Here is a 27,818-nt window from a genome sequence, read left to right on the forward strand (position 1 = left end):
AAACAGCTGTTAAGAGGGCAAATTGGTCTGAACCTAATGGAAAACAGTTCAGCCTTTCACTAATTTTTCTACTCCTGGGAATTTGGAAAAAGGAAAGATGCACCAAAATATATGGTCATAGATATGTATCACATCTTGATTAGCAATAAACTCTATTAAACAAAAGTGAGAGACTTCATACATTTCAATTAAATACCGATTTTGACAGAAAGAGACTCTCAGACTTTGGAGAATGAATTTATGGTTGCCAAGGAGAGTGATGGGGGAAAGGGATAGTTTGGGAGTTTGGTAGGGACGTGTACACACTGATGTATTTAGGATGGATAACCAACAAAGACCTACTGTATCACACAGGGAACTCTACTCAGTGTTATGTGGCAGCCTGGATGGGAGTGGGGTTTGGGGGAGAATGGATACATGTGTATGTATGGCTCAGTCCCTTTGCTGTCCTCCTGAAACTACCATGTCGTCAGTTGAATATACTCCTTTACAAAATAAAAAATTTAATTAAAAAATAAATGCCACATTTTGAACATTATTTAATGCTATAAATAAATGTTAACCATCAAAAGTTAAGGAAGCAGGATCCAAAGATATTTTGATGTTGAGCATTTTTTCCTCCTCAAGCAGAATTTTAAAGAGGGTGTTTTATGGGCTTCCCTTGTAGCTCAGATGGTAAAAAGTCTGTCTGTAATGCAGGAGAACCTGATTCAGTCCCTGGGTTGAGAAGATCCCCTGGAGAAGGGAATGGCTACCCACTCCAGTATTCTTGCCTAGACAGATCATGGGGTTACAAAGAGTTGGACACAACTGAGTGACTAATGCTTTCACTTTGGGGGCAGGGTGTCATCATCTGGGTAAGTCCCAGTGTTAATTCCCTGAGCATTTTATATAGGGGACATTTTATATAGGGGACACGTGTGGAATAAATCACCCAACTTGTGTCAAACCTGCTTAGTGGTAAAGCTCCTAGATGTGCACCATTGTTTCAGAAGGAAACTGAGACCTAGAGATGTTAAAGGTCATGGAGATGCTGAACTGGAGTGGAGACGTGGAGCAGAGGACAGCTGAGGTCCTGGGTGCTCAGCACCATTGCTGGGACTAGAGTCCAGTATTCTGACTCCTGGACCAGGGCTCTTTAGATGTGCCAAGGTACCTGGATTAGTAAAATCTGAAGTTCAGTCTATCTTATCACTTCTTTAATGAGTCATGGATATTCATACGTTCAACAAATAGTTCTTAAGCATCTATACCCATGTTGTCCTAGGAATAACAGGATAGAAGAAATGTGATCTCTGTCATTGTTATTCAGTTGTTCAACCATGTCTGACTTCAGGACCCCATGGACCAGCACACCAGGCTTCCTTGTCCTTTACTCTCTCCCATAGTTTGCTCAATTTCATGTCCATTGAGTCGGTGATGTTATCTAACCATCTCGTCTTCTGCTGCCCTCTTCTCCTTTTGCCTTCAATCTTTCCCAGAATCTGGGTCTTTTCCGATCAGTCAGCTCTTTGCATCAGGTTGGCCAAAGTATTGGAACTTCAGGATCAGGCCTTCCAATGAATAATCAGGGTTGATTTCTTTAGGACTGACTGGTTTGATCTCTATCCATGGGTTATTATTGTCTGGCCTTGGAAATTTCCTTACCCTGACACATCAGTAAAATGGTGTTTACCAATGGACTGCCTCTGCATGCTATTATCATTTAAATAATGCATAATCGATCTGAATAAGTTTTTTGGTGGGATCATCTGTACAGTTACTGTTTTTTTCCCTTTATAATAAATAATTGCAGAGAGATCATTTGAGATTATGTAAATATCTCTGCTTCAAGCTTTCACACACTATTTTTAATTTCCATTGATGATTTTCTGACTTGATTGTTCCTTTTTTTTCTGAATTGTTAAACATTTTTATTGTGCAGACTTACAAGGTTGCAGGACATGCAGGATAAAAAAGTGTAAAATATCAGTAAGCATATAAAATTTCAGCAGTCTTTTGGACCAGCACTTGATTTGCACAAGGGACTAAGCATCTGTATAGAACAGACATATCTTGGGATACATAGTTTACAGATTGAATCACAAAACAATTTAAAAATTATTCAGTATAGTACATTTTCAGTTATGTACACAACTTAAAAGTAACTGATTACTCCTTTTATGTTTGTTTGCATTTGTTTGCAAGAGTTTTACTTTCTCTCCTGTTTATGTAGCACTAAGGATTCATGGATTCTTTCATTATTTACTGGATTAAGGTTAATTGCCATTTATTTGTTTGGATGCTCAAAGTATCCCAGATTTGTCTAGCAAGAGCCATCCAAGCTTCTCTGTCCTTCTACACATCCTCATGAATCCTTGAGTGCTTCCTTATTTTATGGCACAAGATGTCCCAGACCCATCTTGGACTTTCTCTGCCTGTTGGTCTTGGCCTGTAGATGGTGAGGCTTTTGCTGGGATTGCCTGGGGCTCTGCTCACCAGGACTCATACTAGTTATGAGAAGCCCCCACAGAAATTCTCCTTTTGCAGTCTGTGTTGTGGCTGGATCGGTCCTTGTGGTTCTTAGGATTGTGAGATACATCTCAGCGACAACCGTCAGGGAACTTTGAAATGCCAAGGTGTATCACTCACATGCCCCAGAGGATACAAGGCACCCCTGGGGTGACACAGCGAGGTCCTGGGTGGAAAGAGAGAGCTCATGAGCAAGCTTGGACTTGGGGTTCTGCCTTTTTGGGGTTGAGGGTGGGGTGTCTATGATTTTAAAGTTTCACTCTTTATTGATGAATTTTAAAAATAAGAGTGGGAATTAAAGTGCTGGAAGGGAGAAGCAAACAGTCAGTGAGATGGTCTGTTATCAGGTCAACCAGAGCTTTCTAAAGCGGGAACTTCACAGGTGGGGTGGCCTGGCTGTTTATCTCATCGTGTAGCTGTCACATGTTCACTGGAGATGGATGTCTTTGACATGGATGTCTCTAAAGCTTCATGTCAGGCACTTATATTACAGTGAAAAAAACAGAATTATCAGTGCTGACACACACAGCCTCAACCTTGGAACCAGTCATTTCTTCAGTTGGTTCCTTTTAGGCAAGAAGGATATTACAAAGCCAAGACCTGGGTGAAGGGGGCCAAAGGACACAAACTTCCATTATAAAATAAGTTATACAGTAGGATTAACTATAGTCACCAGACTGCACATTACATCCTCGTGAAAGTGAAAGTCCCTCGGTCATGTTCAACTCTTTGTGACCCCATAGACTATACAGTTCGTGGAATTGCTGCCTGCAATGCGATAGACCTGGGTCTGATCCCTGGGTTGGGAAGATCCCCTGGAAAAGGGAATGGCTACCTACCCCAGTATTCTGGCCTGGAGAATTCCATGAACTGTATAGTCCATGAGGTTGCAGAGTCGGACACGACTGAGCGACTTTCACTTTCATGAAGGTGTAATGTCCAGTCTGGTGACTATAGTTAATCCTACTGTATTGAATATTTGAAAGCTGATAAGAGAGTAGAACTTAAGAGTCCTTCCCACAAGAAAAAAATTGTAATTGTGTATGTTAAACAAAACCCCAAGATCGGGGGGATGGCATGCTCTTTGCTAACAATGTGTCATTGCTTCCGGGGCCTCTCAGCCTACAGAGTTAGGGAGTGTGTATGTCTCTGTGTGTGAGTGTGTAAACACATATCCAATTATTCCACCATATCTATATATTTAAAATATAGTTTTTTTTTAACAAAGCCCATCACTGTAGGATTCTAATTAGAGCTATGTAATTTAGATATATGTCACTGTCCTTTTAATTTTTAACAGGTGGCTAAACCCCTTGTTTAAAATTGGTTATGAACGGAAATTAAAACCAGATGATTTGTACTCAGTGCTTCCGGAAGATCGCTCCCAGCACCTTGGAGAAGAGCTGCAAGGGTAAGCACAGACATCAGGGAGAAGGGGAGGGAGTGTGAGGATTTCCACATGGGGCTAAAGGTGTCGGGGAGGCTTTGCTTCCTCTGGGTTCTTCTGAGCCTCCTCCCCTGACACTGCACACTCACCCCCTCAGGCTGACCATGGGCTCAGCCCACTTTGGAGGCTGGGGGAGCCCATGTTCCCTGTACATCTGTGGGTGTGGAGGGAGCCCACAGCCACGGCCCTGGAGGCCAAGCTCTGTCCCCGGAGATGGGGTCCCTGGGAGTCTGCCCTCCTGAGCTGCTCGTGAACTGAGTCCAGCAAAGCTTGGCAGGAACTTGTTTTCTGAGACTAACACTTCTCCCTCAAGGCCTGGTCTTGTACTTTTTCAGGTGCTTCGGTCTACACCGCTCATCCTTCAGGCACCTTGTGACCCATTAGCTAGCATCTATGGGGCAGCCGCAGAGCGCCCTGTAGTGCAGGCTCGTCTTCTGCTCTTCCCGCCCCCGTTTTACCTGAGCAGGGCTCTTCTTCACTGTGCTTGTTTCTCATCACAGGTACTGGGATCGAGAAGTTTTGAGAGCCAAGAAAGATGCACGGGAGCCTTCTTTAAAGAAAGCAATCATCAAGTGTTACTGGAAATTCTATTTCATTCTGGGACTACTTACGTTTCTTGAGGTAAAAGCTTTTCCACACTGTGCTTTGCTTCTCAGTGTGTGCAGATCAGTACTGAGATGGATGAGATGGTGGGGAGAGAGGACAGTGGTTTAAGGTCTGAAGTTAAAACTTGTCTGTGAATCACGATGTAGTTCAGTGGTTGTATTTACTTTTAGAATGGACAGGTGCTTAAAGACAAATGCTCCAGGGGATTACAGTTGGGTTGGCCAAAAAATTCTTTCAGCTTATGGGAAAACTTGAATGAACTTTTTGCCAAGCCAATGTTTTTCTTTTAACCAATTAAAACATAGTATTGTGGAAGGATGGCACTGACATTTTATACCATATGGAGAAGGCAACGGCAAGCCACTCCAGTACTCTTGCCTGGAAAATCTCGTGGATGGAGGAGCTCGGTAGGCTGCAGTCCATGGGGTCGCTACTAGTCCGACAGGACTGAGCGACTTCACTTTCACTTTTCACTTTCACGCATTGGAGAAGGAAACGGCAACCCACTCCAGTGTTCTTGCCTGGAGAATCCCAGGGACAGGGGAGCCTGGTGGGCTGCCATCTATGGGATCGCACAGAGGTGGACACAACTGAAGCAACTTAGCAGCAGCAGCAGCAGGACATTGTTAGTGCTCAGTAAATGATATAAATGCTAAAAGTGATCCTTGAGAAAGAGAAGATCCTACAACCTCAAGGAATACGTGCTTCCTGGTTTGGAGGAAGTAAACTTGGACCTGAGCCCAAAACGTAAGACATTTTATAGTCACTCAGCAATTAATTGTTAACTTGCCCAGGACACATCTGATAAATTCTTTGCTAAGAAGGGATCATTGTCTCTCCCTTTCCAGTGGAATAGGACCTGGGGCCCTGCATCTGGGCAGAAGATGCCAGAGCTCCAAGAGCACACCCTTCCCTGGGCTACTCCCTCCCCGTGGGCCAGGTCACCCAGGTCAGAGACCCCCGTGGGGAGGAGCTCCAGCTTCACCATGAATTATGGAGAATCCATGCACCATCTATGCTGGTTTCAGTCCTGACTGTAGGGATGGATTGCCGGTTGAGAGGAGAGTCTTGGTATCCTGGCACTGGCAGAAGGTGTAGGAGGGGATCTGCAGGAGAAAACCAGAGACAGAAAGCCATGAGGTCAGTGACCTCCATGACCCTGAAGATCCTGGGTCAAGACCCCGCAGTGAGACACATCCACCTGGGGACACAGTGCCGTCAGCCCCCTGTTCTGGCTGAGCCTTCTGGAGGTCTGCTGCGGACCCCCCTGGGTGGCTCATGCTCTCCATGGTCCCTTAGTGCTGCCTTAGGGACATGGGTGGGCTGTGAGTGTGTGAGAGCAGAAGGGATGGAAGATGCAGTTGTTGTGAAAGGGGTGTTTTAGGTGGAGAAGGTGTAAGTTGTCATCAGTCCATTGTGTTGGGGGTAAGGTGGATGGGCAAGGTGGTTTACAGGTGGGTGGCATGGCTCTTGTTTAAAGGCTGTGTTTACTAAAAGGCACTGCAGGCAGTGGGCAGCTGGGCAGGTGAAGTCCACCCCACACAACTGGAGAGACAGAGAATCTGTCAGTTCCCAGGGGACTGGGTGGTCCTGGGAGATGGAGTTCTCCTTGATGATAAAGGTGGGTTGACCATTGTGCCAGAGGGTGGGAACAGGTGTGTGTGGCAGAGTGCCACTTTAGACAAGGCTCTTACCACTGAGATATTGAAGTGCCTTGTGAAGGGTGGGGTGGACTGTTGATTTCAAAGTTGTCCAGCCCTAGTAACACTTCCTGCTGGGGATCCAGGAAGGCCAGGCCTGGGGGCTGTGTCAGTTGTCAGTTGGTACAGCCCCTGGCCCCTCCTTCAGGAGGCTGGTTGTTGGGTGGTCATGGCAGAGAAGTGGGGAGTAGAGGACCTTGAAAACAAGGGAGCTCATCCTCTGTAGTACTAGAAGTTCTAGTAGCAGTAACAGGGGCTCATACTCAGTAGTCATGGTGGTGGCAACAAAAATACTATTAGTAGTGCAGTAGGAACAATAGTGGTCATTGTATGGATGTGAGAGTTGGACTGTAAAGAAAGCTGAGCACTGAAGAATTGATGCTTTTGAACTGTGGTGTTGGAGAAGACTCTTGAGAGTCCCTTGGACTGCAAGGGGATCCAACCAGTCCATTCTGAAGGAGATCAGCCCTGGGTGTTCTTTGGAAGGAACGATGCTAAAGCTGAAACTCCAGTACTTTGGCCACCTCATGCGAAGAGTTGACTTATTGGAAAAGACTCTGATGCTGGGAGGGATTGAGGGCAGGAGGAGAAGGGGACGACAGAGGATGAGATGGCTGGATGGCATCACCGACTCCATGGACGTGAGTTTAAGTGAACTCCGGGAGATAGCAGTGGACAGAGAGGGCTGGCATGCTGCGATGCATGAGGTCGCAAAGAGTTGGACACGATTGAGCGACTGAACTGAACTGAGTAACAATAGTAAGTACTCAAAATTAGTTATGTATCAGGAACTGCTATGTGCACTGTATGTGTAATATCACTTTTATTCCTTGGACTAACTCAATGAAGTTGTAGGTTTCATATTACCCCTATTTTAGAAGAGAGGACTCTAAGTCCAAGTAGTTACATAGGATGCCTGTGATCACAGAGGATAAGAAAGCTGTGGTACATATACACAATGGAGTATTACTCAGCCATTAACAAGAATACATTTGAATCAGTTCTAATGAGGTGGATGAAACTGGAGCCTATTATACAGAGTGAAGTAAGCCAGAAATAAAAACACCAATACAGTATACTAATGCATATATATGGAATTTAGAAAGATGGTAACAATAACCCTGTATATGAGACAACAAAAGAGACACTGATGTATAGAACAGTCTTTTGGACTCTGTGGGAGAGGGAAAGGGTGAGATGATTTGGGAGAATGGCATTGAAATATGTATAATATCATATATGAAATGAGTCGCCAGTCCAGGTTCGATGCACCATACTGGATGCTTGGGGCTGGTGCACTGGGACGACCCAGAGGGATGGTATGGGGACGGAGGAGGGAGGAAGGTACAGGATGGGGAACGCATGTATGCCTGTGGCGGATTCATTTCAATATATGGCAGAACCAATATAATATTGTAACGTTTAAAAATAAAATAAAATTTAAAAAAAAAAGCATAAAGAACAAATTGAGGTTCCACTTCGGGCTCTCTGACTTACAAGCCTGTTCATCTTTGTTCATTTGACCCTAGATGAGAGGTCATCTAGGGTCAGAAAGGCTTGTCTTTAGAGCTTTGTATTTATGGTTTCAGACACATGCATCCTGAACTATGTCTAAAGATAATAAATAGGATGCCAAGAACTTCCTGGAGCAGGAAGTCAGATTTGGGATCATAAATGAGGGTAGAGTTCAGGTGTCCATGTCCCCTGGATGCCAAATTTGACTAGGATGTTGATGCCAGAAGCAACATTATGCTGTGTTCAGATGGACCAGGAGCCCTTTAACCTTGCCCTCATTACCATCCCGAAGTGGTGATAATTTTAGATAGTGGAAGATCTAAACTCAACTCAGGATTCTCTAAAATGTGAACACATTTAGTCTGTGACCTCCTGCCCTCTTTTAATTCCTCTGGTGCACAGGACAACTCAGGGGTTACCCATGGTTCCCAGACAGTGCTGTGACCAACAACAGTGCAAACCCTCCTGGCAGCACCAGTGGGAAGAGGCAGGATGATGCGAGTCCAGGGCAAGGCTTTTGGGGTTAGGACTTCAAAGTGTGAAACCTCTGTCCTGTGAGAATTCAGGAGTGATCATAATGCTGAGGAAACAAGTACCAGGCTAATGTTCAACCTGGAGCCCATGCGGGTCACCCCTAATTAGAACAGAACAGCCAGGGAATGCCCAGCAAGCCTGGCCCCTGTGTGTACCTCCATGGGGAACTTGGTTGGGGAGAACAGTCTCTGCCTGCCTGGGGCCCTCAGGGTGGAGAAGAGGAGCCTGAAAGCTCTTCCTGGACCAGAGACACAGAGACCACCACCCCAGGTCATCAGGGCTTCTCTCTGAGATGAAGTTTTCACCTGCCATAGTGTAAATGGGGTGACCTTGAAGAGCCTCAGTGGGTTCACTCACTCCCTTCCCCTGAGTGGGGAGGAGTGGCCAGGTTTTATATCTTCTTCTTGGAAACTTTAGAAATGGCCAGCTTTCTCTAATCACTGACCTTTATCCAAGGTCACTTTTGCTGGTTGTCTCTGTTTTAGGTAGAGGCTATAGGAAGTCACATAATTGTGTAAATCTTCACTTTGAAGCTCAGCTGATGGGCAGGAAGTAAAGAGAACCCTCTGTGTCCCAAAGTGGGCTTTGTACCTGGACTCAGGGCTGGTTCCCCAATAGCTGAGTGGTCTTTGCATTTATTTCCCAACCCTTTCTTCCATGTATCCCTCACTTCTGCTCAACCCGGCAGGCTGAGGAGTGGCTGCTGGTGGCAGAGATACTGTGGGCTCAGAGCAACCACTGAGCACCACACAGCAAGGGAGAGTAGGAGAGGTCACTGAGCCAAGTGGATGGGAACCTGCAGAGCAGACCTGCCCTGCTGATTCTTGAGAGCACACCATGAGCCATCGGATGTCAGTAATATCCACAGTGACGACCTTGGGACATATATGAGGGTGATGCTTTTCAATTCATTAAAAAAAAACTGTATTTTTACTGTCTCATTGAAAAATTATTTTTTTTAAATTGAAGTATGATTGACTTACAGTATTATATTAGTTTCAAGTGTATAGCATAGTAATTCAATATTTTTGTACATTATAAAATGATCACCCAGATCAGTCTAGTTACCCTCGGTCACCATACAAAGTTTTCCAATGTTATTGACTATATTTCCTATCTTGTACATTACATTCCCACAACTTATTTGTTTTATAACTGGAAGTTTGTGCCTCTTAATCTCCCTTACCTATTTCACTCATCCTCTAATCCCCCTCAATCCATTTTCTTTAATAATCAAGGAAAGAGGTGACTACTTTTTTAAAAAAGATTGCCTTCATCATGGTTAAAAATTAAAAATTCTGCTTAGAAGTGAAACTTTTAATTTCTGTTCAGAAAAGTTGGCTTCTAGAAGTGACTTTTCTCAAGAGTTCTTATTCTGCATGATGGCCTGTAAACAGCAATGAGTTTTCTAAGCCCTTTGTGAAACCAGCCTCTGCCATTAAGGATAGAATAGGTTTCTTCCCAGGACTCCTGTCTTTTGTGTATACTGTAGACATCTTTGCTAATTTTTTTGCTTTCTGGTGTGACAACAAGTTTCTGGTTTATCTTTACACACACAAAAAGCTGTGCATCCTTAAGTACAAATTTGCTCCAGCCCTGGAATCTCAATTTCTCCAAGCAGCCCTTGGCTCCTTCTAGTGGGAAATGGTATTTAGATTCTATGGCCTGGGCACTAGGGGTGCTCATTGCTGTTGGGTTGGCTAGTGTTTCTCAGTTTTTTCATTGAATAAAGCTAGAATACATTGTTTACGATGAACAGATGCTGAGTTTATATGGGTATTTCCAATCTAAATCTGATTCAGGACAGTAGTGCTTTTGCTTTATCTTTTTACTCTTAGATTGGTATCTCTTTTCCTCTCATCATCTATTCTTTTTTCTGCCATGCCTAATGGTGGCTCAGATGGTAAAGAGTCTGCCTGCAGTGCAAGAGACTCACATTCAATCCTTAGGTTGGGAAGGTCCCCTGGAGGAGGGCATGGCAACCCACTCCAGTATTCTTGCCTGGAAAATTCCATGGACAGAGGAGCCTGGCAGGCTAGTCGCAAAAAATTGGACACGACTGAGCGACTTCACTTAATCCCAGTTCTCAATGATACCAACATAATTAGTAATTTAAAAATCTTATAGTATCAACACTATTAAACATAATGTGATTTTGGAAGCTTTTTTTGTTGTCTTTGTTGCTGTTCATATTGTTCTTAGATAGGCATATCACACAGGGAATGTGTTTTCAAATAATTTTTTAAAAAACCACTTTTAATAATTCTTTTTTGTATAACTTTGCCAATCTACTGGATGGATATAGCTTTTGTTTCATTTTACTCTGAAATTTAAGGAATTGATTTTGAAAACTTGATTGTTTTGTAATTACAATTCTGTATAATGTTTTCACAATTTCAATTTCAAATCAATAAAAGAGGCTATTTTTAAAGAAGATCGGTATCCTTGTTGCATTCTAATTCTTCCCCCTCTTTAGATGTAACGTAACAAAATTTGATTCATATTTTTATTTTGGAAATAAAATATTTTATAAACATTTTTTTTTTCTGTGATGTCAGATGGAAGGTCTGAATTTCATCATTGAAGTCTCATGAGTTTGGGTTCATAAGGAGTTTTCTTAGAAGCATGATATGTAACATGGAACTTGGGTTAAAACCCTCTGTGGTACTTTTAAGTTCTTCAAAGCAAGTTCATGGCCCCTCCAGGCCCAGATGCCCTGATGATGCAGGAGAATAGCAGATGCTTACATGGGATTAGATTCTACATCCAGAATCTTCCAGGGAGAGGGAACTTCAGGGTCCATCTTTAATCAGTTGAATCTAAACCAGTTTTTGGAGGCTTGGCTTCAGGCCTCAGAGTGCTCTTAACCAATCCCAGGTGATGCTAAGATGCAGTCAGGATGAACACCACTGTGTCAGGAGGAGTGAAGTTATATTTAGCATCATAATGGTTATTATTTTCCCAGATTCATTGATTTTCCTCCTTAGCTCTGGATCTGTCTCAGCTCTGCTGTTTGTCACCTGTTCCCCCATTTCTGAAAGTAAATTTCCCCTTAATTTTTCCCACAAGCTCACTTTTTTCTGCTTATATATTTCACTCAAGCGTTTTTTTTCTTTGTCTTATATAGCTTGTTTCTGTTTTCTTCATTTTCTTAATTTTTCTCATGAAGCAGAGTTGGTGGAGTTGGGTAAGAAAACTTTTAAGTGCGTGTGAAAATGTAATGGAGAAACTATACTGACTAGGGAAATTCTAGCACTTAACCCTGTGAGAAGTTCCCCTAAGAAGCAGGAAATGGGGTCCAAAAGTCAAGGGCTATCAGGAGGCTGAATACCAAGGACTCCACCTAGAAATGTCTGCCCCAGAGACTCTGAGATGCTTGTAGAAACTTGACTGAATGTTGTCGTTTTATATTGGACTCTTTTTAAAAATCATGGTTTCATAGTTGTGAAGAATTCTTATGAAGATGTAAGAACCATATTCTCAATTGGTTTGTGGAAAGAATATTCACAAATCAAACTTAGACTGATGTTAAAGATGAAGAGTTTTGGGGAACAATTTTTGATCTTGTGCTTGCTTATCCAGAAAGTTTTAATTTGGCTAGTCTTAAGTTTGATAATGAAGATTTTCTCAGTTGTTTTATTACTCACTAGTTGAGGATTAGGATCAAGAACAGACAGAAGAGTAGAAGCTATAGACCATGAACTGGTATTACTCCTCATTGAGTCTGCTTGCGCAACTGGGTGATTAAAGACTGTCTCTCAGCAGATAAACCCAGACACTTAGGCAGTAATGACCTGCTTTTATTTTGCACTCTTTTTTTGCTGAATTTGTTGCATTTATCAGTATTCTTTTAGGTAGGTGACATTACTCTTACTCCTTCTGTAATTGCAGCGATGTTAGGATCAAATAACTGAGTAACAGACAGCTGAGTAATAGCCAACAAAGGTCCATCTAGCCAAAGCTCTGGTTTTTCCAGTAGTCATGTATGTATGTGAGAGTTGGAATATAAAGAAAGCTGAGGGCCAAATAATTGATGCTTTTGAACTGTGCTATTGGACAAGAACAGTATGAAAAGGCAAAATGATAGGATACTGAAAGAGAAACTCCCCAGGTCAGTAGGTACCCAATATGGTACTGGAGATCAGTGGAGAAATAACTCCAGAAAGAATGAAGGGATGGAGCCAAAGCAAAAAGAATACCCAGCTGTGGATGTGACTGGTGATAGAAGCAAGGTCCGATGCTGTAAAGAGCAATATTGCATAAGAACCTGGAATGTCAGGTCCGTGAATCAAGGCAAATTGGAAGTGGTCAAACAAGAGGTGGCAAGAGTGAATGTTGACATTCTAGGAATCAGCGAACTGAAATGGACTGGAATGGGTGAATTTAACTCAGAAGACCATTGTATCTACTGCTGCGGGCAGGAATCCCTTAGAAAAAATGGAGTAGCCATCATGGTCAACAAAAGAGTCCGAAATGCAGTACTTGGCTGCAGTCTCAAAAACGACAGAATGATCTCCGTTCGTTTCCAAGGCAAACCATTAATATCACAGTAATCCAAGTCTATGCCCGAACGAGTTATGCTGAAGAAGCTGAAGCTTAACGGTTCTGTGAAGACCTACAAGACCTTTTAGAACTAACACCCAAAAAAAGATGTCCTTTTCATTATAGGGGACTGGAATGCAAAAGTAGGAAGTCAAACACCTGGAGTAACAGGCAAATTTGGCCTTGGAATATGGAATGAAGCAGGGCAAAGACTAATAAAGTTTTGCCAATAAAATGCACTGGTCATAACAAACACCCTCTTCCAACAACACAAGAGAAGACTCTATACATGGACATCACCAGATGGTCAACACCAAAATCAGATTGTTTATATTCTTTGCAACCAAAGATGGAGAAGCTCTCTACAGTCAGCAAAAACAAGACCAGGAGCTGACTGTGGCTCAGACCATGAACTCCTTATTGCCAAATTCAGACTTAAATTGAAGAAAGTAGGGAAAACCACTAGACCATTCAGGTATGACCTAAATCAAATCCCTTATGATTATACAGTGGAAGTGAGAAACAGATTTAAGGGCCTAGATCTGATAGATACAGTGCCTGATGAGCTATGGAATGAGTTTTATGACATTGTACAGAAGACAGGGATCAAGACCATCCCCATGGAAAAGAAATGCAAGAAAGCAAAATGGCTGTCTGGGGAGGCCTTACAAATAGCTGTGAAAAGAAGAGAAGTGAAAAGCAAAGGAGAAAAGGAAAGATATAAACATCTGAATGCAGAGTTCCAAAGAACAGCAAGAAGAGATAAGAAAGCCTTCTTCAGCGATCAATGCAAAGAAATAGAGGAAAACAACAGAATGGGAAAGACTAGAGATCTCTTCAAGAAAATCAGAGATACCAAAGGAACATTTCATGCAAAGATGGGCTCGATAAAAGACAGAAATGGTATGGACCTAACAGAAGCAGAAGATATTAAGAAGAGATGGCAAGAATACACAGAAGAACTGTACAAAAAGATCTTCACAACCCAGATAATCACAATGGTGTGATCACTGACCTAGAGCCAGACATCCTGGAATGTGAAGTCAAGTGGGAGTTAGAAAGCATTACTACGAACAAAGCTAGTGGAGGTGATAGAATTCCATTTCAGCTATTCCTAATCCTGAAAGATGATGGTGTGAAAGTGCTGCACTCAACATACCAGCAAATTTGGAAAACTCAGCAGTGGCCACAGGACTGGAAAAGGTCAGTTTTCACTCCAATCCCAAAGAAAGGCAATGCCAAAGAATGCTCAAACTACCGCACAATTGCACTCATCTCACACGCTAGTAAAGTAATGCTTAAAATTCTCCAAGCCAGGCTTCAGCAGTATGTGAACTGTGAACTTCCTGATGTTCAAGCTGTTTTTAGAAAAGGCAGAGGAACCAGAGATCAAATTGCCAACATACGCTGGATCATGCCAAAGCCTTTGACTGTGTGGATCACAATAAACTGTGGAAAATTCTGAAAGAGATGGGAATACCAGAACACCTGATCTGCCTCTTGAGAAATTTGTATGCAGGTCAGGAAGCAACAGTTAGAACTGGACATGGAACAACAGACTGGTTCCAAATAGGAAAAGGAGCTCGTCAAGGCTGTATATTGTCACCCTGTTTAGAGTACATCATGAGAAACGCTGGGCTGGAAGAAGCACAAGCTGGAATCAAGATTGCCAGGAGAAATATCAATAACCTCAGATACGCAGATGACACCACCCTTATGGCAGAAAGTGAAGAGGAACTAAAAAGCCTCTTGATGAAGGTGAAAGTGGAGAGTGAAAAAGTTGGCTTAAAGTTCAACATTCAGAAAACAAAGATCATTGCATCTGGTCCCATCAATTCATGGGAAATAGATGGGGAAACAGTGAAAACAGTGTCAGACTTTATTTTTCTGGGCTCCAAAATCACTGCATATGGTGACTGCGGCCATGAAATTAAAAGACACTTACTCCTTGGAAGGAAAGTTATGACCAACCTAGATAGCATATTCAAAGGCAGAGACATTACTTTGCCAACAAAGGTCCGTCTAGTCAAGGCTATGGTTTTTCCCGTGGTCATGTATGGATGTGAGAGTTGGACTGTGAAGAAGGCTGAGCACTGAAGAATTGATGCTTTTGAACTGTGGTGTTGGAGAAGACTCTTGAGAGTCCCTTGGGCTGCAAGGAGATCCAACCAATCCATTCTGAAGGAGATCAGCCATGGGATTTCTTCGGAAGGAATGATGCTAAAGCTGAAACTCCAATACTTTGTCCACCTGATGCGAAGAGTTGACTCATTGGAAAAGACTCTGATGCTGGGAGGGATTGGGGACAAGAGGAAAAGGGGACTACAGAGGATGAGATGGCTGGATGACATCACTGACTCGATGGATGTGAGTCTGAGTGAACTCCGGGAGTTGGTGATGGACAGCGAGGCCTGGCGTGCTGCGATTCATGGGGTCGAAAAGAGTCGGACACGACTGAGTGACTGATCTGATCTGATCTGATTGGAGAAGCCTCTAGAAAGTCCCTTGGACTGCAAGGAGATCCATCCAGTCCATCCTAAAGGAAACCAGTCCTGAATATTCATTGGAAGGACTGATGCTAAAGCTGAAACTCCAATATTTTGGCCATTTGATGGAAAGATCTGACTCTTTAGAAAAGAACCCGGTGCTAGAAAAGATTGAAGACAGGAGGAGAAGGGGATGACAGAGGATGAGATTGTTGGATGACATCACTAACTCAGTGGACATGAGTTTGAGCAGGCTCTGGGGCTCAGTGATGAACTGGGAGGCCTGGCATGCTGCAGTCCATGGGGTCACAAAGAGTTGGACATTACTGAGCTACTGAACTGAACAGACAGCAGTGATTCCCAAAGAGAATCACAGTTTTAGGACACTTTGGGATGGCAGGTGTTACCACTGGGCTTCTGGTGGATAGCCCCAGGTTTGTAGCCTGCAGCACTGGGCTGCCCTTGATCATGTCTGGGCTGGGACGGCCATGTGTAGTTTGACTTTCTTGCTTCTCTGTGTAAGTCTCTAGACTTCTATCTCAGGAAACTGTATAAACTCTGTTTTAAAATCTATGAGGGGCTCTTCTTAAGCTCTTAGTGCCACCAAGTGTGAATGATGGAGCTTGCTGGAAATGTAATAGTGAGCCTTTGTGTTCTTGAGAACTGGTCATCACTCTGATATGGTCATCTTATTCATAATTTTTCCATTAAACAGTCTTCTTTTCTCTGGAGTAGATGAAATCTCCTGTGACCTTGTGGAAGGTAAGGCAGGTATTACAGCCTTTGAACATATGTGTAGAACAAGACAGAAGTTTAGGGCTTCTGTGTCACAGCCTTTTGAGAGATGGGGTCAGCTTTCTGTAAATAATCTGATCAGGCACTAGTTAGTTGAGCAGAAAATGCATTTTAGTTATGCTTCATGTTTTGAATTTTGAATTCTCCTTCTCTTCCTCTTGTGGGTTCTTCAACTTTGTACAGACTGAAGAGAGCTATCAAAATCAAACTCATCAGAGGACTTCCCTGGTGGTCCAGAGGTTAAGACCACTTCCAATGCAGGGCTCACGGGTTTGATCCCTGGTCGGGGAATTAAGATATCACATACCTCAGGGCAACTAAGCTGGTGCTTCCCAAATAGAGAAGTCTGCACGCTAAAATAAAGACCCAACACAGGAAAAAAAAAGTTTCATGCTGGAGATTTCTTGGTGTATGATGTTTTGGAGTCGAGTAGACCAGTTAAAGTTGATAGAGATCAAATCTAGACATTAATTGAGAACAACAATGTTATATCATATGGGAGATAGCCAACATACTCAAACTATCCAAAAAAACCAAACATTGAAAGTCATTGCACCATCTTGGTTATATTAATCACTTTGATGATTGGTTTCCACCAAAGTTAAATTCAGTTCGGTGGCTCAGTCGTCTCTGACTCTGCGATCCCATGGACTGCAGCACGCCAGCCTCCCTGTCCATCACCAACTCCCAGAGTTTACCCAAACTCATGTCCATTGAGTCAGTGATGCCATCCAAACATCTCATCCTCTGTCATCCCCTTCTCCTGCCCTCAATCTTTCCCAGCATCAGCATCTTTTCAAATGAGTCAGTTCTTTGCATCAGGTGGCCAAAGTATTGGAGCTTCAGCTTCAGCACCAGTCCTTCCACTGAACACTCAGGACTAATCTCCTTTAGGATGGACTGGTTGGAACTCCTTGCAGCCCAAGGGACTCTCAAGAGTCTTCTCCAACACCACAGTTCAAAAGCATCAATTCTTTAGTGCTCAGCTTTCTTTATAGTCCAACTCTCACATCCATACATGACTACTGGAAAAACTATAGCCTTGACTAGATGGACCTTTGTTGGCAAAGTAATGTCTCTGCTTTTTAATATGCTGTCTAGATTGGTCATAACTTTTCTTCCTAGGAGTAACCATCTTTTAATTTCATGGCTGTAGTCACCATCTGTGGTGATTTTGGAGCCCCCCAAAATAAAGTCTGCCACTGTTTCCTCATCTATTTGCTGTGAAGTGATGGGACTGGATGCCATGATCTTAGTTTTCTGAATGTTGAGTTTTAAGCCAACTTTTTCACTCTCCTCTTTCACTTTCATCAAGAGGCTCTTTAGTTCTTCTTCACTTTCTGCCATAAGGGTGGTGTCATCTGCATATCTGGGGTTATTGACATTTCACCTGGCAAGCTTGATTCCAACTTGTGCTTCATCCGGCCCAGCGTTTCTTGTGATGTACTCTGCATAGAAGTTAAATAAGCAGGGTGACGATATACAGCTTTGACATACCCCTTTTCCCGATTTGGAACCAGTCTGTTATTCTATGTCCAGTTCTAACTTGCTTCCTGACCTGCATAAAGATTTCTCAAGAGGCAGTTCAGGTGGTCTGGTATTCCCGTCTCTTTCAGAATTTTCCACAGTTTGTTGTGATCCACACAGTCAAAGGCTTTGGCATAGTCAATAACGCAGAAGTAGATGTTTTTCTGGAACTCTCTTGTTTTTTTTTTGATCCAACAGATGTTGGCAATTTGATCTCTGATTCCTCTGCCTTTTCTAAAACCAGCCCAAACATCTGGAAGTTCATGGTTCATGTGTTACTAATGCCTGGCTTGGAGAATTTTAAGCATTACTTTACTAGCGTGTGAGATGAGTGCAATTGTGCGGTAGTTTGAGCATTCTTTGGCATTGCCTTTCTTTGGGACTGAAGTGAAAACTGACCTTTTCCAGTCCTGTGGCCACAGATGAGTTTTCCAAATTTGCTGGCATATTGAGTGCAGCACTTTCATAGCATCATCTTTTAGGATTTGAAATAGGTCAACTGGAATTCCATCAACTCCACTAGCTTTGTTTGTAGTGATATTTCCTAAGGCCCAGTTGACTTCACATTCCAGGATGTCTGGCTCTTGGTGAGTAATCACACCATCATGATCATCTAAGTTGAGCGAGGAGAAATACAAAGACCTTCTTGATCATGTTTCTGCATACCATTCTCTACTGAAATGTAACTATTAATAAAATGCTCCTTTTCAAAAACAAATTGTGATGGGTGATGAAAAGTGAATAATGTACACTAATGCTGAATGGAAGAGATCCTGAGGTAAATGAAATTAACCACCACCAACCACACCAAAGTCTAGTATTCATCCAAAGAAGGTGACGTGTATAGGGTGAGACTGGAAGGGAGTCCTCTATTGTGAGCTCCTTTTGGAAAAACAAACATTTAATTCCAATGAGTACTTCTCCCAATTAGGCCAACTTAAAGCAGCTCTTGATGAAGTGTTGGAATTAGTCAACAGAAAATACATAATGTAAGACCATATATTTCTTTGATGACCAGGCAAAAACTGTTACAGCCTGGCCTAGAAATTCTAACTCATCTGCCATATTCACCAGACATTGCACTTTCAGGTTTCCATTTATTTTGTTTTTTACAAAATTCTCTTAATGGAAAAAATTCTAATTCCCCAGAAGACTGTTAAAGGCACCTGAAATAGTTCTTTGCTCAAAAAGATATAAAGTTTTGGGAAGACGGAATTATGAAGTTGCCTAAAAAATGGCAAAAGATAGTGGAACAGAATTTTGAATACATTGTTCAACAAAGTTCTTGGTGAAAATGAAAACTGTATCTCTTATTTTTACTTAAAAATCAAAAGAACTTTTTGGCCAACCCAATACTAAGGCTTTATTGTCTTTGAATGTAAAATTTTGGTTTAACTTAAAACTTTGTCTGGTTGTCTTACTGGAAATAGTGAATCTGTGTATTTTTCCTTTAGATTAGCAATGAGTGTAGCATTTTGTCAAGATGGCTTTTTAACATGCTAATAATAAAAGTAAAGTTTGTGTTAAGAAAAATTGGCATAACTTGTAGCTCTAATTAAGGCTTTTGTTCTTTCAGGAAGGCACCAAGGTGGTTCTGCCCATATTTTTGGGGAAAATTATTAGTTATGTTGAAAATTATGATTCTGCTGCTTTGCACGAAGCCTACGGCTACACAGCAGGGCTGAGCGCCTGCATGCTCATATGGGCCGTTCTGCACCACTTGTGCTTCTACCACATGCAGCGTGTGGGGATGAGGCTGAGAGTAGCCGTGTGCCATATGATCTACCGCAAGGTGAGTGTCGCTCGGTACCACGGTGTGTACCTCCCCTAGAGGATCAGGAACATTTTGGGAAAGTTCTCTGTAAATTAAACATCTTATAACTGGGATCATTTACACCTTGCTAGAGAAGCTTGCTATTTGCATCAGGCCAATTTTATTTTCATCATTTAAGCAAACTTTACAAGTGAATAATTAAAAGTTTTGTATTGAGATCGGATCAGGGCTGCCTTTGATAACTCTTATCCACAGGTTGTTGTGTGATATCCACTCAGCTTGCAATGGAATTTAATTAAAAAATAAGTATAAAAAGTATCAAATTTTTTTTCAGTGTTTTCATGCCTTAATCTTGTAGCTGTATTTGTGGCAATTTTGTTGTTCATTAAGGCCGTCTTTTACATCAAATTGGTATTTAAAAGTAAACTTCATTGATTGGATTTATAAAATTATATCTAGGAGCACAAAATGTATTTGAGAAAGGGAATGATTATATGTTTAAATGACTCATCTAGTCATATTGAATGTAATTGTGTGAACTAAAGAAAAATATAAATGGAATCCATGCCAAACATAGATTCTCTCGCTATATTCTATAGCTATGATTGTTTATATTGGTATTAAAGAATATAGCTGAATGTTGGGATGAAACTTGAAATCTTATGCAGCTTTTAGTAATTTTGGTGGGAATTTGTTGCTATTCATTCAAGTTATTTTCTTAATTCAATATTTCCTTTTTATTTAGTATGCATTTTAGTACTTTTAATAAGACCTGACTTGGTGTGTTCAGTGATTTTGTGTTGAGAATTGCCATGGAATTATTCTATAGTTTAACCTAGACTTAAGTAGTTTAAAAGAATTAAGGATTTTAGCTGTTTTCACAAGGGAATTTCCACAGTGTTAAGAGCTGAAGGGCTCATTATAAATTTGACCCCGCATATCTCTTTGCCCTGGGCTGTTTCCTTTTTCCTAGAAAAAAATTTTTTATTTAGCTGTATTTTATTGTTGAAATTTGATGAGAGAATAGATCTTAAGTGTTCTCACCACATACACGAAAGGATAACTATGTGCAATGATGGGTTTGTTCATTTGTTTTCCTACTGTAACCATTTCCCAATGTTTATTTACATCAAAACATCACACTGAGCATATTAAATATATTAAATTTTATTACAAATGAATAAAATCCTCAATGAAACCTAAAACCAGGTGATTTAAATGAAAATTATTGCTTCTTTTACTATTTGTTACTTATCTAGAGCTCCTGTTTCCTGGGAATACTTTTCTGGGCAAAACGTAGAATGTCTTCTCCCATCTTTAAATCTCAGGACTGTGTGGACTCAGGGCCCTGACCTCTCACTGTCTGTGTTTGGCACATAAGCCCGGTTTCTCCTTGGGTGACATACCTTCTAGTTAAGGGTCTTCATTGTCTGCCATCATCATTTTTGTTATTCTCTGGCACCTTCTGCCATTTAGTAGACAAATACTCAGATTTCCCCACAAATTAGCTAGATTTTTATCTTTCCAGATCATGCTTAGCTCCCATGAGTATGCAGGAAATTTCACCAGAACTGCACTGTGAAAAGCCTTAAGTTAGATTTGAGATGATGGTTTAGTCAAAAAGACCTTGTTCTTTGCTGCATAGCTGAGCCACTGTCCACCTGGTTTTTCTTTCTCTTCCAGCTAACACTTTGGAATGTCTCCTTTGGGAAATCTGATCTGACCTTGCATGTTGCTTATGTGAATGTAAACATCTCCCACAGTGTTCATTTACCAGCTTCAGTTCAGTTCAGTTGCTCAGTCGTGTCCAATTCTTTGCAACCCCATGAATCGCAGCACACCAGACCTCCCTGTTCATCACCAACTCCCGGAGTTCACTCAGACTCACGTCCATCGAGTCAGTGATGTCATCCAGCCATCCCATCCTCTGTCATCCCCTTCTCCTCCTGCCCTCAATCCCTCCCAGCATCAGAGTCTTTTCCAATGAGTCAACTCTTCGCAAGAGGTGGCCATAGTACTGGAGTTTCAGCTTTAGCATCATTCCTTCCAAAGAAATACCAGGGCTGATCTCCTTCAGAATGGATTGGTTGGATCTCCGTGCAGTCCAAGGGACTCTCAAGAGTCTTCTCCAACACCACAGTTCAAAAGCATCAAGTGATTGGCACTCAGCTTTCTTCACAGTCCAACTCTCACATCCATACATGACTACTGGAAAAACCATAGCCTTGACTAGATGGACCTTTGCTGGCAAAGTAATGTCTCTGCTTTTTAATATGCTATCTAGATTGGTCATAATTTTCCCTTCAAGGAGTAAGCGTCTTTTAATTTCATGGCTGCAGTCACCATCTGTAGTGATTTTGGAGCCCCAAAAAATAAAGTCTGACACTGTTTCCACTGTTTCCCCATCTATTTCCCATGAAGTGATGGGACCGGATGCCATGATCTTCGTTTTCTGAATGTTGAGCTTTTTCATCCTCCTCTTTCACCTTCATCAAGAGGCTTTTTAGTTCCTCTTCACTTTCTGCCATAAGGGTGGTGTCATCTGCGTATATGAGGTTATTGAGATTTCTCCCGGCAATCTGGATTCCAGCTTGTGCTTCTTCCAGCCCAGCATTTCTCATGATGTACTGCATATAAGTTAAATAAGCAGGATGACCAAATACAGCCTTGATGTACTCCTTTTCCTATTTGGAACAAGTCTGTTGTTCCATGTCCAGTTCTAACTGTTGCTTCCTGACCTGCATACAGATTTCTCAAGAGGCAGGTCAGGTGGTCTGGTATTCCCATCTCTTTCAGAATTTTCCACAGTTTATAGTGATCCACACAGTCAAAGGCTTTGGCATAGTAAATAATTAGTGTTTTGAATATTATACTGGTTAGTTTTAGAATGAGGAAACTAAGACCAAAGTTTTTAAATGATGTCACACCTGGAATTAATGAATGATCACATATATAGTCCAAGTCCTCTAATCTCTTTCCTTGAGGCAGCCTGTCCACTCTCATCTTGTTGTTGTTGTTCAGTCACTCAGTCCTGTCCAGCTCTCTGTGACCCCATGGACTGCAGCACACCAGCCTTCCCTGCCCTTCAACATCTCCTGGATTTTGCTGAAACTCATGTCCATCAAGTCAGGGATGCCATCCAACTATCTGATCCTCTGTTGTCCCTTCTTCTTCCTGCCCTAATTTTTCCCAGCATCAGGTTCTTTTCCAATTTGTCAACTCTTGGCATCAGGTGGCCAGAGTATTGGAGCTTCAGCTTCAGTATCAGTCCATACAATGAGTATTCAGAGTTGATTTTCCTTAGGATTGAGTGGTTGGATCTCCTTTCAGTCCAAGGGACTCTCAAGAGTCTTCTCCAGCACCACATTTCAAAAGCATCAATTCTTTGGTGCTCATCCTTCTTTATGGTCCAGCTCTCACATCTGTACATGACAACTGGAAAAACCATAGCTTTGACTATATGGACCTTTGTCAGCATAATGATATCTGCTTTTTAATATGCTGTCTAGTTTTTGGCTCAAAATGACTTTAGTTGACCCCTAAGTCTAAGTCTATATTCCTTTATCCTTTGGGCAGGTCCAAGTTCACTGAGAAACAGGGTGGAGGGTTGTGCGTCTACCTCCTGCTCCTCCCTTTGCTGTCCTTGAAGGCAGGGCTGCCACCATATTTAATCATCTAAGGATGAACATGGGTCCCTAGAGCCCTGATTTCAGGCATCGTCCTGCTAGTCCTGACACCACACAAGACCCCGTGAACATTCACTCCTTTTTGCTATGTTCTCAGACTGACGTGGTATCACTGTAGAAATCCTATTCTCTGTATATTTCTCTCATTTCAGTCACTTCGCCTGAGTAGCTCAGCCATGGGAAAGACCACCACAGGCCAGATAGTCAACCTCCTGTCCAACGATGTGAACAGATTTGATCAGGTGAGCTGCCCCTGAGGGATCCCCTTCCATTTCCCCTCCTTCTCACTGTGTTTAGCTCATTGGGATGCCAGGTGCCAGGGTTTGGTGTCAGCGAGGGTTCTGTTGAGGACATAAGACAAATGTTCTCTTTATCCAATGCTCATTTCCTCTGTGTGCAGCTTGGATGTGATAATATGTGTTGTCCTATAGATGAGGGTTTGGTTTTTCTGCCAAGGTCTGCAACATACTTAAGTAATAGACAGGCAGCAGTGTTCTTGCCCAGCTTGGTTAGGGTTCCTGGGGTCCTCCTGGAGTGGTCCTTCTTGGCACGTGGTGTTGGTGTTGCTGGACTGTATTCCTCCTCCTCCGGATGATGAAGGCTTGGTGGGCAGGGATTGTTCTTTTTCTGCACCAAGTTCAGTGCCTGCTGCATAGGGAGCCTTTGAGGAATAATGCCAAATGTGTGGTCCCTAGCCAGATACAGCTTCCCCTCTGCTGTCCCATGGTACCCATTTTACACTTACCTTATGAACAGATCATGTTATCCATGCCATTGTAGCTGTTGGCCAGATCTATATAGACAACTTCTCTTTCCTGGCCTTTAAGTTTGGGGGCTTCCCTTGTGGCTAAGGTGGTAAAGAGCCCACCTGCACCACAGGAGGCCTGTTTTCTATCTCTGGGTCAGGAAGAGTCCCTATAGAAGGAAATGGCACCCCACTCCAGTATCCTTGCCTGGGGAATTCCATGGACAGGGGAGCCTGGTGGGCTACAATCCATGGGATCGCAAAGAGTCAGACAGAACTAAGCAACTAACACTTTCACTTTTCTTTCAATTATTCATTCATCAAACATAACGTAAGGCCTCTACTTAATTTGAAAGATGAAAAAGTCTTAATTTCTGTCCTGGAAAGGCCACAGCCTGTCTGGAAGGTAAATACACGAGTAATTATCAGAGAGTGTGGTAGGTACCATAATATAGGCTCTTCTGAGGAGATAGGGGCTGAATTTTGGGACAGAGAGAGTTTGGGGAACCCCTGAGCTCATCTGTGTTGTGGAAAAAATCAACATCTTCCTTCAGTGTGACTGGTCAGGTTCTCCTGGGACCTAACTGAGGCTGACCCTGTGCTACCCCGGAACAGTGTCATCTGGGGTGGACACTTGGATTTCTGCTTCATCAGGTTTAAAACTCACTGAGATCACTTCCTTTTAGATTCCTGTTTGTTCCTTCAGAGAAGATTGTTTGTATGCTGTCTCCTTACTGGTTTTGACTTTATACAGTCCTAAGAAGGCTTTGTCTTTCTCTTTTAAGGTAACAACGTTCTTGCACTATCTGTGGGTGGGGCCACTGCAGGCTATCGCAGTGACTGCCCTGCTCTGGATGGAAATAGGAATATCGTGTCTTGCTGGGATGATGGTTCTCATTATTCTTCTGCTTTTGCAAAGCTGCACTGGAAATTCATTTTCATCACTCAGGTAAGGGAAACACTGGTTTAAAAAATAGGTGATATGTGCTTGGTAGCATTCACCATTTGCTTAATGCTTCTGTTCAAAAACAAAACCAATGCCTTTTCTAGTCTCTTCTTTGCATGTATTGTAGGCCCTTCAGGCTTAGCCAGTGGAGGCTCCAGGCCTAAGCTGCAGGCTGATTTTGAAGGGAAAAAGGTGACGGCACTCACTGGCTCCTCCCAGCACCATACCTGAATAAGTGGAATGTCCTTGAGCAGAAGTTACCTATATTGAAGTTATTTAAGCATTATTAAATAGTAATAATCCTATAGGCTCAATTTTAGCTGCATGTATTTTTGTTATGATTGTAGTAGAGCAATTTTCAGGTACCTATGTTCATGTCTTGTTTCAGTTCAGTGTTTCCATTAACTTATAAGAGCCTCAAGGACAAAGTCAGTCTTAATTAACTAGGTCTTTATACAGCCCCACAGTCCCAGCAGCATATGTGATAGAACAGTGGCTGGTGATGAAGGATCTAATGGTGATGAGATAGACCTGAAGCAGGTCCCAGAGGGTTGGAGGTGGGTCATTGTCCAGGTTGTCAGGTGATGGGGGTATTGTGCTGTTTGAAGCTTTTTTCCCTTCAGTTTTTTTTTTCTTCTTCTTCTTTTTTGTGATTTTACATGTGATAGTTTTGTTTATTCAAAATTTCTTTCCTGTCTTGCTGTGGAGAGATGTTCCTTACCCTTCGAGGCCCTGTTCCAGTGCTGCCAGGTCTCTGAAGCTCTTGCTCTCCTTTCCCAGTGGAATTAACAGCCCGATCTTTCCTGCTCCCCAGCACTTCACTCCTATTTTATCACAGCACAGACACTGTCTTCCCATTAGATTCAGTGTCTTTTGCCTTCCCTGCCCAACTTCGGCCTCCTTGGGCGGAGAGTTTGTACCTGACTACTTTGGGTCTTCCTCAGCCAGTACTGTGAGTTCTCCAAGTTACTCCTTGAATTAGGCTGAATGGTTGACTTCCTAGAAGTCTTTTTCTCCATTTGCACTTTGAGAAGGACCTGTCTGTGATGTCAGCACAGAAGAGCTGTAAGGAATCATGGATCCCTGGTCCCTCCCTGTGCCCCCTAGTGCTGCTGCTACAGAAAGTTGGGGTGTGGTCACTGAGGCTCATGTCTCCCATCTGTACCCTCAGGAGTAAGACCGCAGCTCTCACCGATGATAGGATCAGGATCATGAGCGAAGTCATAACTGGCATCAAAACAATAAAAATGAATGCTTGGGAAAAGTCATTTATAGACCTTATTACCAGACTGAGAAGGTAAGTTTTTGTATATATCACACCATATTTTTGTACTTTCCCCCCTATTTTTACTGATTGAATTTAGAAGTCTTATTAAGTTTTCACATGAAGATGAACTTAAATATGAACTTCACACCTCACATGTGACAGGAGGGTTAAGTAGAATAGGGGAGATGTCATTTTAATCTACTGTTCCATTTACCATCTTCTTAAAAGAAAAATTATATATGCTTTTGAACACATACAGATAGCCAATAAACACATAAAAAAATTCTCAACATCGCTCATTATGAGAGAAATGCAAATCAAGACTACAATGAGGCATCACTTTATACTGGTCCAAATGACCATCAACAAAAAGTCTACAAACAATACCCTCCTCCTGTTGGTGGGAGTGTATATTGATATAGCTGTCATGGAAAACAGGATGGAGGTCCCTTAAACAACTAGGAATAAATATACCATATGACCCAGCAATCCCACTACTGGGCATATACTCTGAGAAAGCCAGAGTTCAAAAAGACACATGTACCCTAGTGTTCATTGCAGCACTATATACAATAGCCAGGACATGTGCTTCCATGGGGTCTATGGTGCCTGCATCTGGCTGATGTTTTGGTGTCTCACAATTTTGGAGTGTCTTATTCTCTTCTGCACAAGTTCATGAGCTCCTGGAGGGGGCAGGCTGTGTCCTTCTGTCATCAGTGGGGAGCCTGGCCCAGGACTTGTGGTTATGAATGCTTGTTGAAAGAATGTTCAAACCCAGTCCAATTGACCCACAGTGTTTAAAAGGGTGACATGAAGCCTCTATTTAGTTGGAAGAGTGAAGTGGTGATGAAGTGTGTGGTCCTGGTGTTGGGACGGAGCCCCGGGTGTGCACTGTGTAGTGTCTCCACGTGAGGACTTGAATTCATGCCTTGGATGTTGATGCTTCTTTTAAAACTTCTTTCCTACTCTCTTTCTCAGGAAGGAAATCTCCAAGATTCTGAAAAGTTCCTACCTTAGGGCCATGAATTTGGCATCATTTTTTGCTGTGAGCAAAATTATGATTTTTGTCACCTTCATCACCAATGAGCTCCTTGACAACCGGATCACTGCCAGCCAAGTGTTCGTGGTGGTGATGCTGTTCGAGGCTCTGAGGTTCTCGAGCACCCTCTACTTCCCCATGGCCATTGAGAAGGTGTCAGAGACCGTTGTCAGCATCCAAAGAATCAAGGTTTGGGGACAAATAATTTTTTTTCAGTTGTAGGTGGATTTTTTTGTAAAATGCCTCCTTTTGTTTGGTGTTACTATGTTCCAGTTAGGTGATATTTAACTTTCTCAGTGCCAAAGCTGGAAGTCTTCCCAGAATGTTGTAGGTACTCCCTTTTCTTATTAGGTAGAGTGTGTTACAGATCTCATAAGACTGGTTCTCATGTAGGGGCAGTAGTATATATAAGTAGCAGTAGCGCAGGGCTCTAGTGTAGTGACGTCTGCAGAGTGACTAAAATGTCTAAAAGCGGGAGCAAACAGAGTGCATCTCCTGTGCTGACTCCAATGACTGGGTAGTGACTGTGCACAGTCTCTGGGCCGGGAGGAGAGGAACTTGCTGAGAGCTCCCTGTTCCCTGCGGAGGAAGAGTAGCCTCAGTTCAGTCGCTCAGTCGTGTCCGACTCTTTGCGATCCCATGAATCACAGCACGCCAGGCCTCCCTTTCCATCACCAACTCCCAGGGTTCACTGAGAC

The 27,818-nt window shown here is 42.5% G+C and overlaps 1 protein-coding gene across 1 annotated transcript in view; it reads left to right on the forward strand.

Annotated features, from left to right (window-relative positions):
* LOC147361888 (ATP-binding cassette sub-family C member 4-like) overlaps window positions 1-27,818 on the forward strand; it is a 171,299-nt gene that overhangs the window by 6,614 nt on the left and 136,867 nt on the right. Inside the window, exons 2-8 of the mRNA XM_086330218.1 lie at window positions 3,812-3,922; window positions 4,459-4,579; window positions 19,240-19,455; window positions 23,276-23,365; window positions 24,654-24,817; window positions 25,986-26,111; window positions 27,060-27,309. Coding sequence (XP_086186344.1) covers window positions 3,812-3,922; window positions 4,459-4,579; window positions 19,240-19,455; window positions 23,276-23,365; window positions 24,654-24,817; window positions 25,986-26,111; window positions 27,060-27,309 — 1,078 coding nt within the window. The remainder of the gene's footprint in view (window positions 1-3,811; window positions 3,923-4,458; window positions 4,580-19,239; window positions 19,456-23,275; window positions 23,366-24,653; window positions 24,818-25,985; window positions 26,112-27,059; window positions 27,310-27,818) is intronic.

Source organism: Bos grunniens, chromosome 12 (assembly GCF_055505025.1).
Source record: "Bos grunniens cultivar Pamir isolate PY7600 chromosome 12, Bosgru_T2T1.0, whole genome shotgun sequence".
Taxonomy (NCBI): domain Eukaryota; kingdom Metazoa; phylum Chordata; class Mammalia; order Artiodactyla; family Bovidae; genus Bos; species Bos grunniens.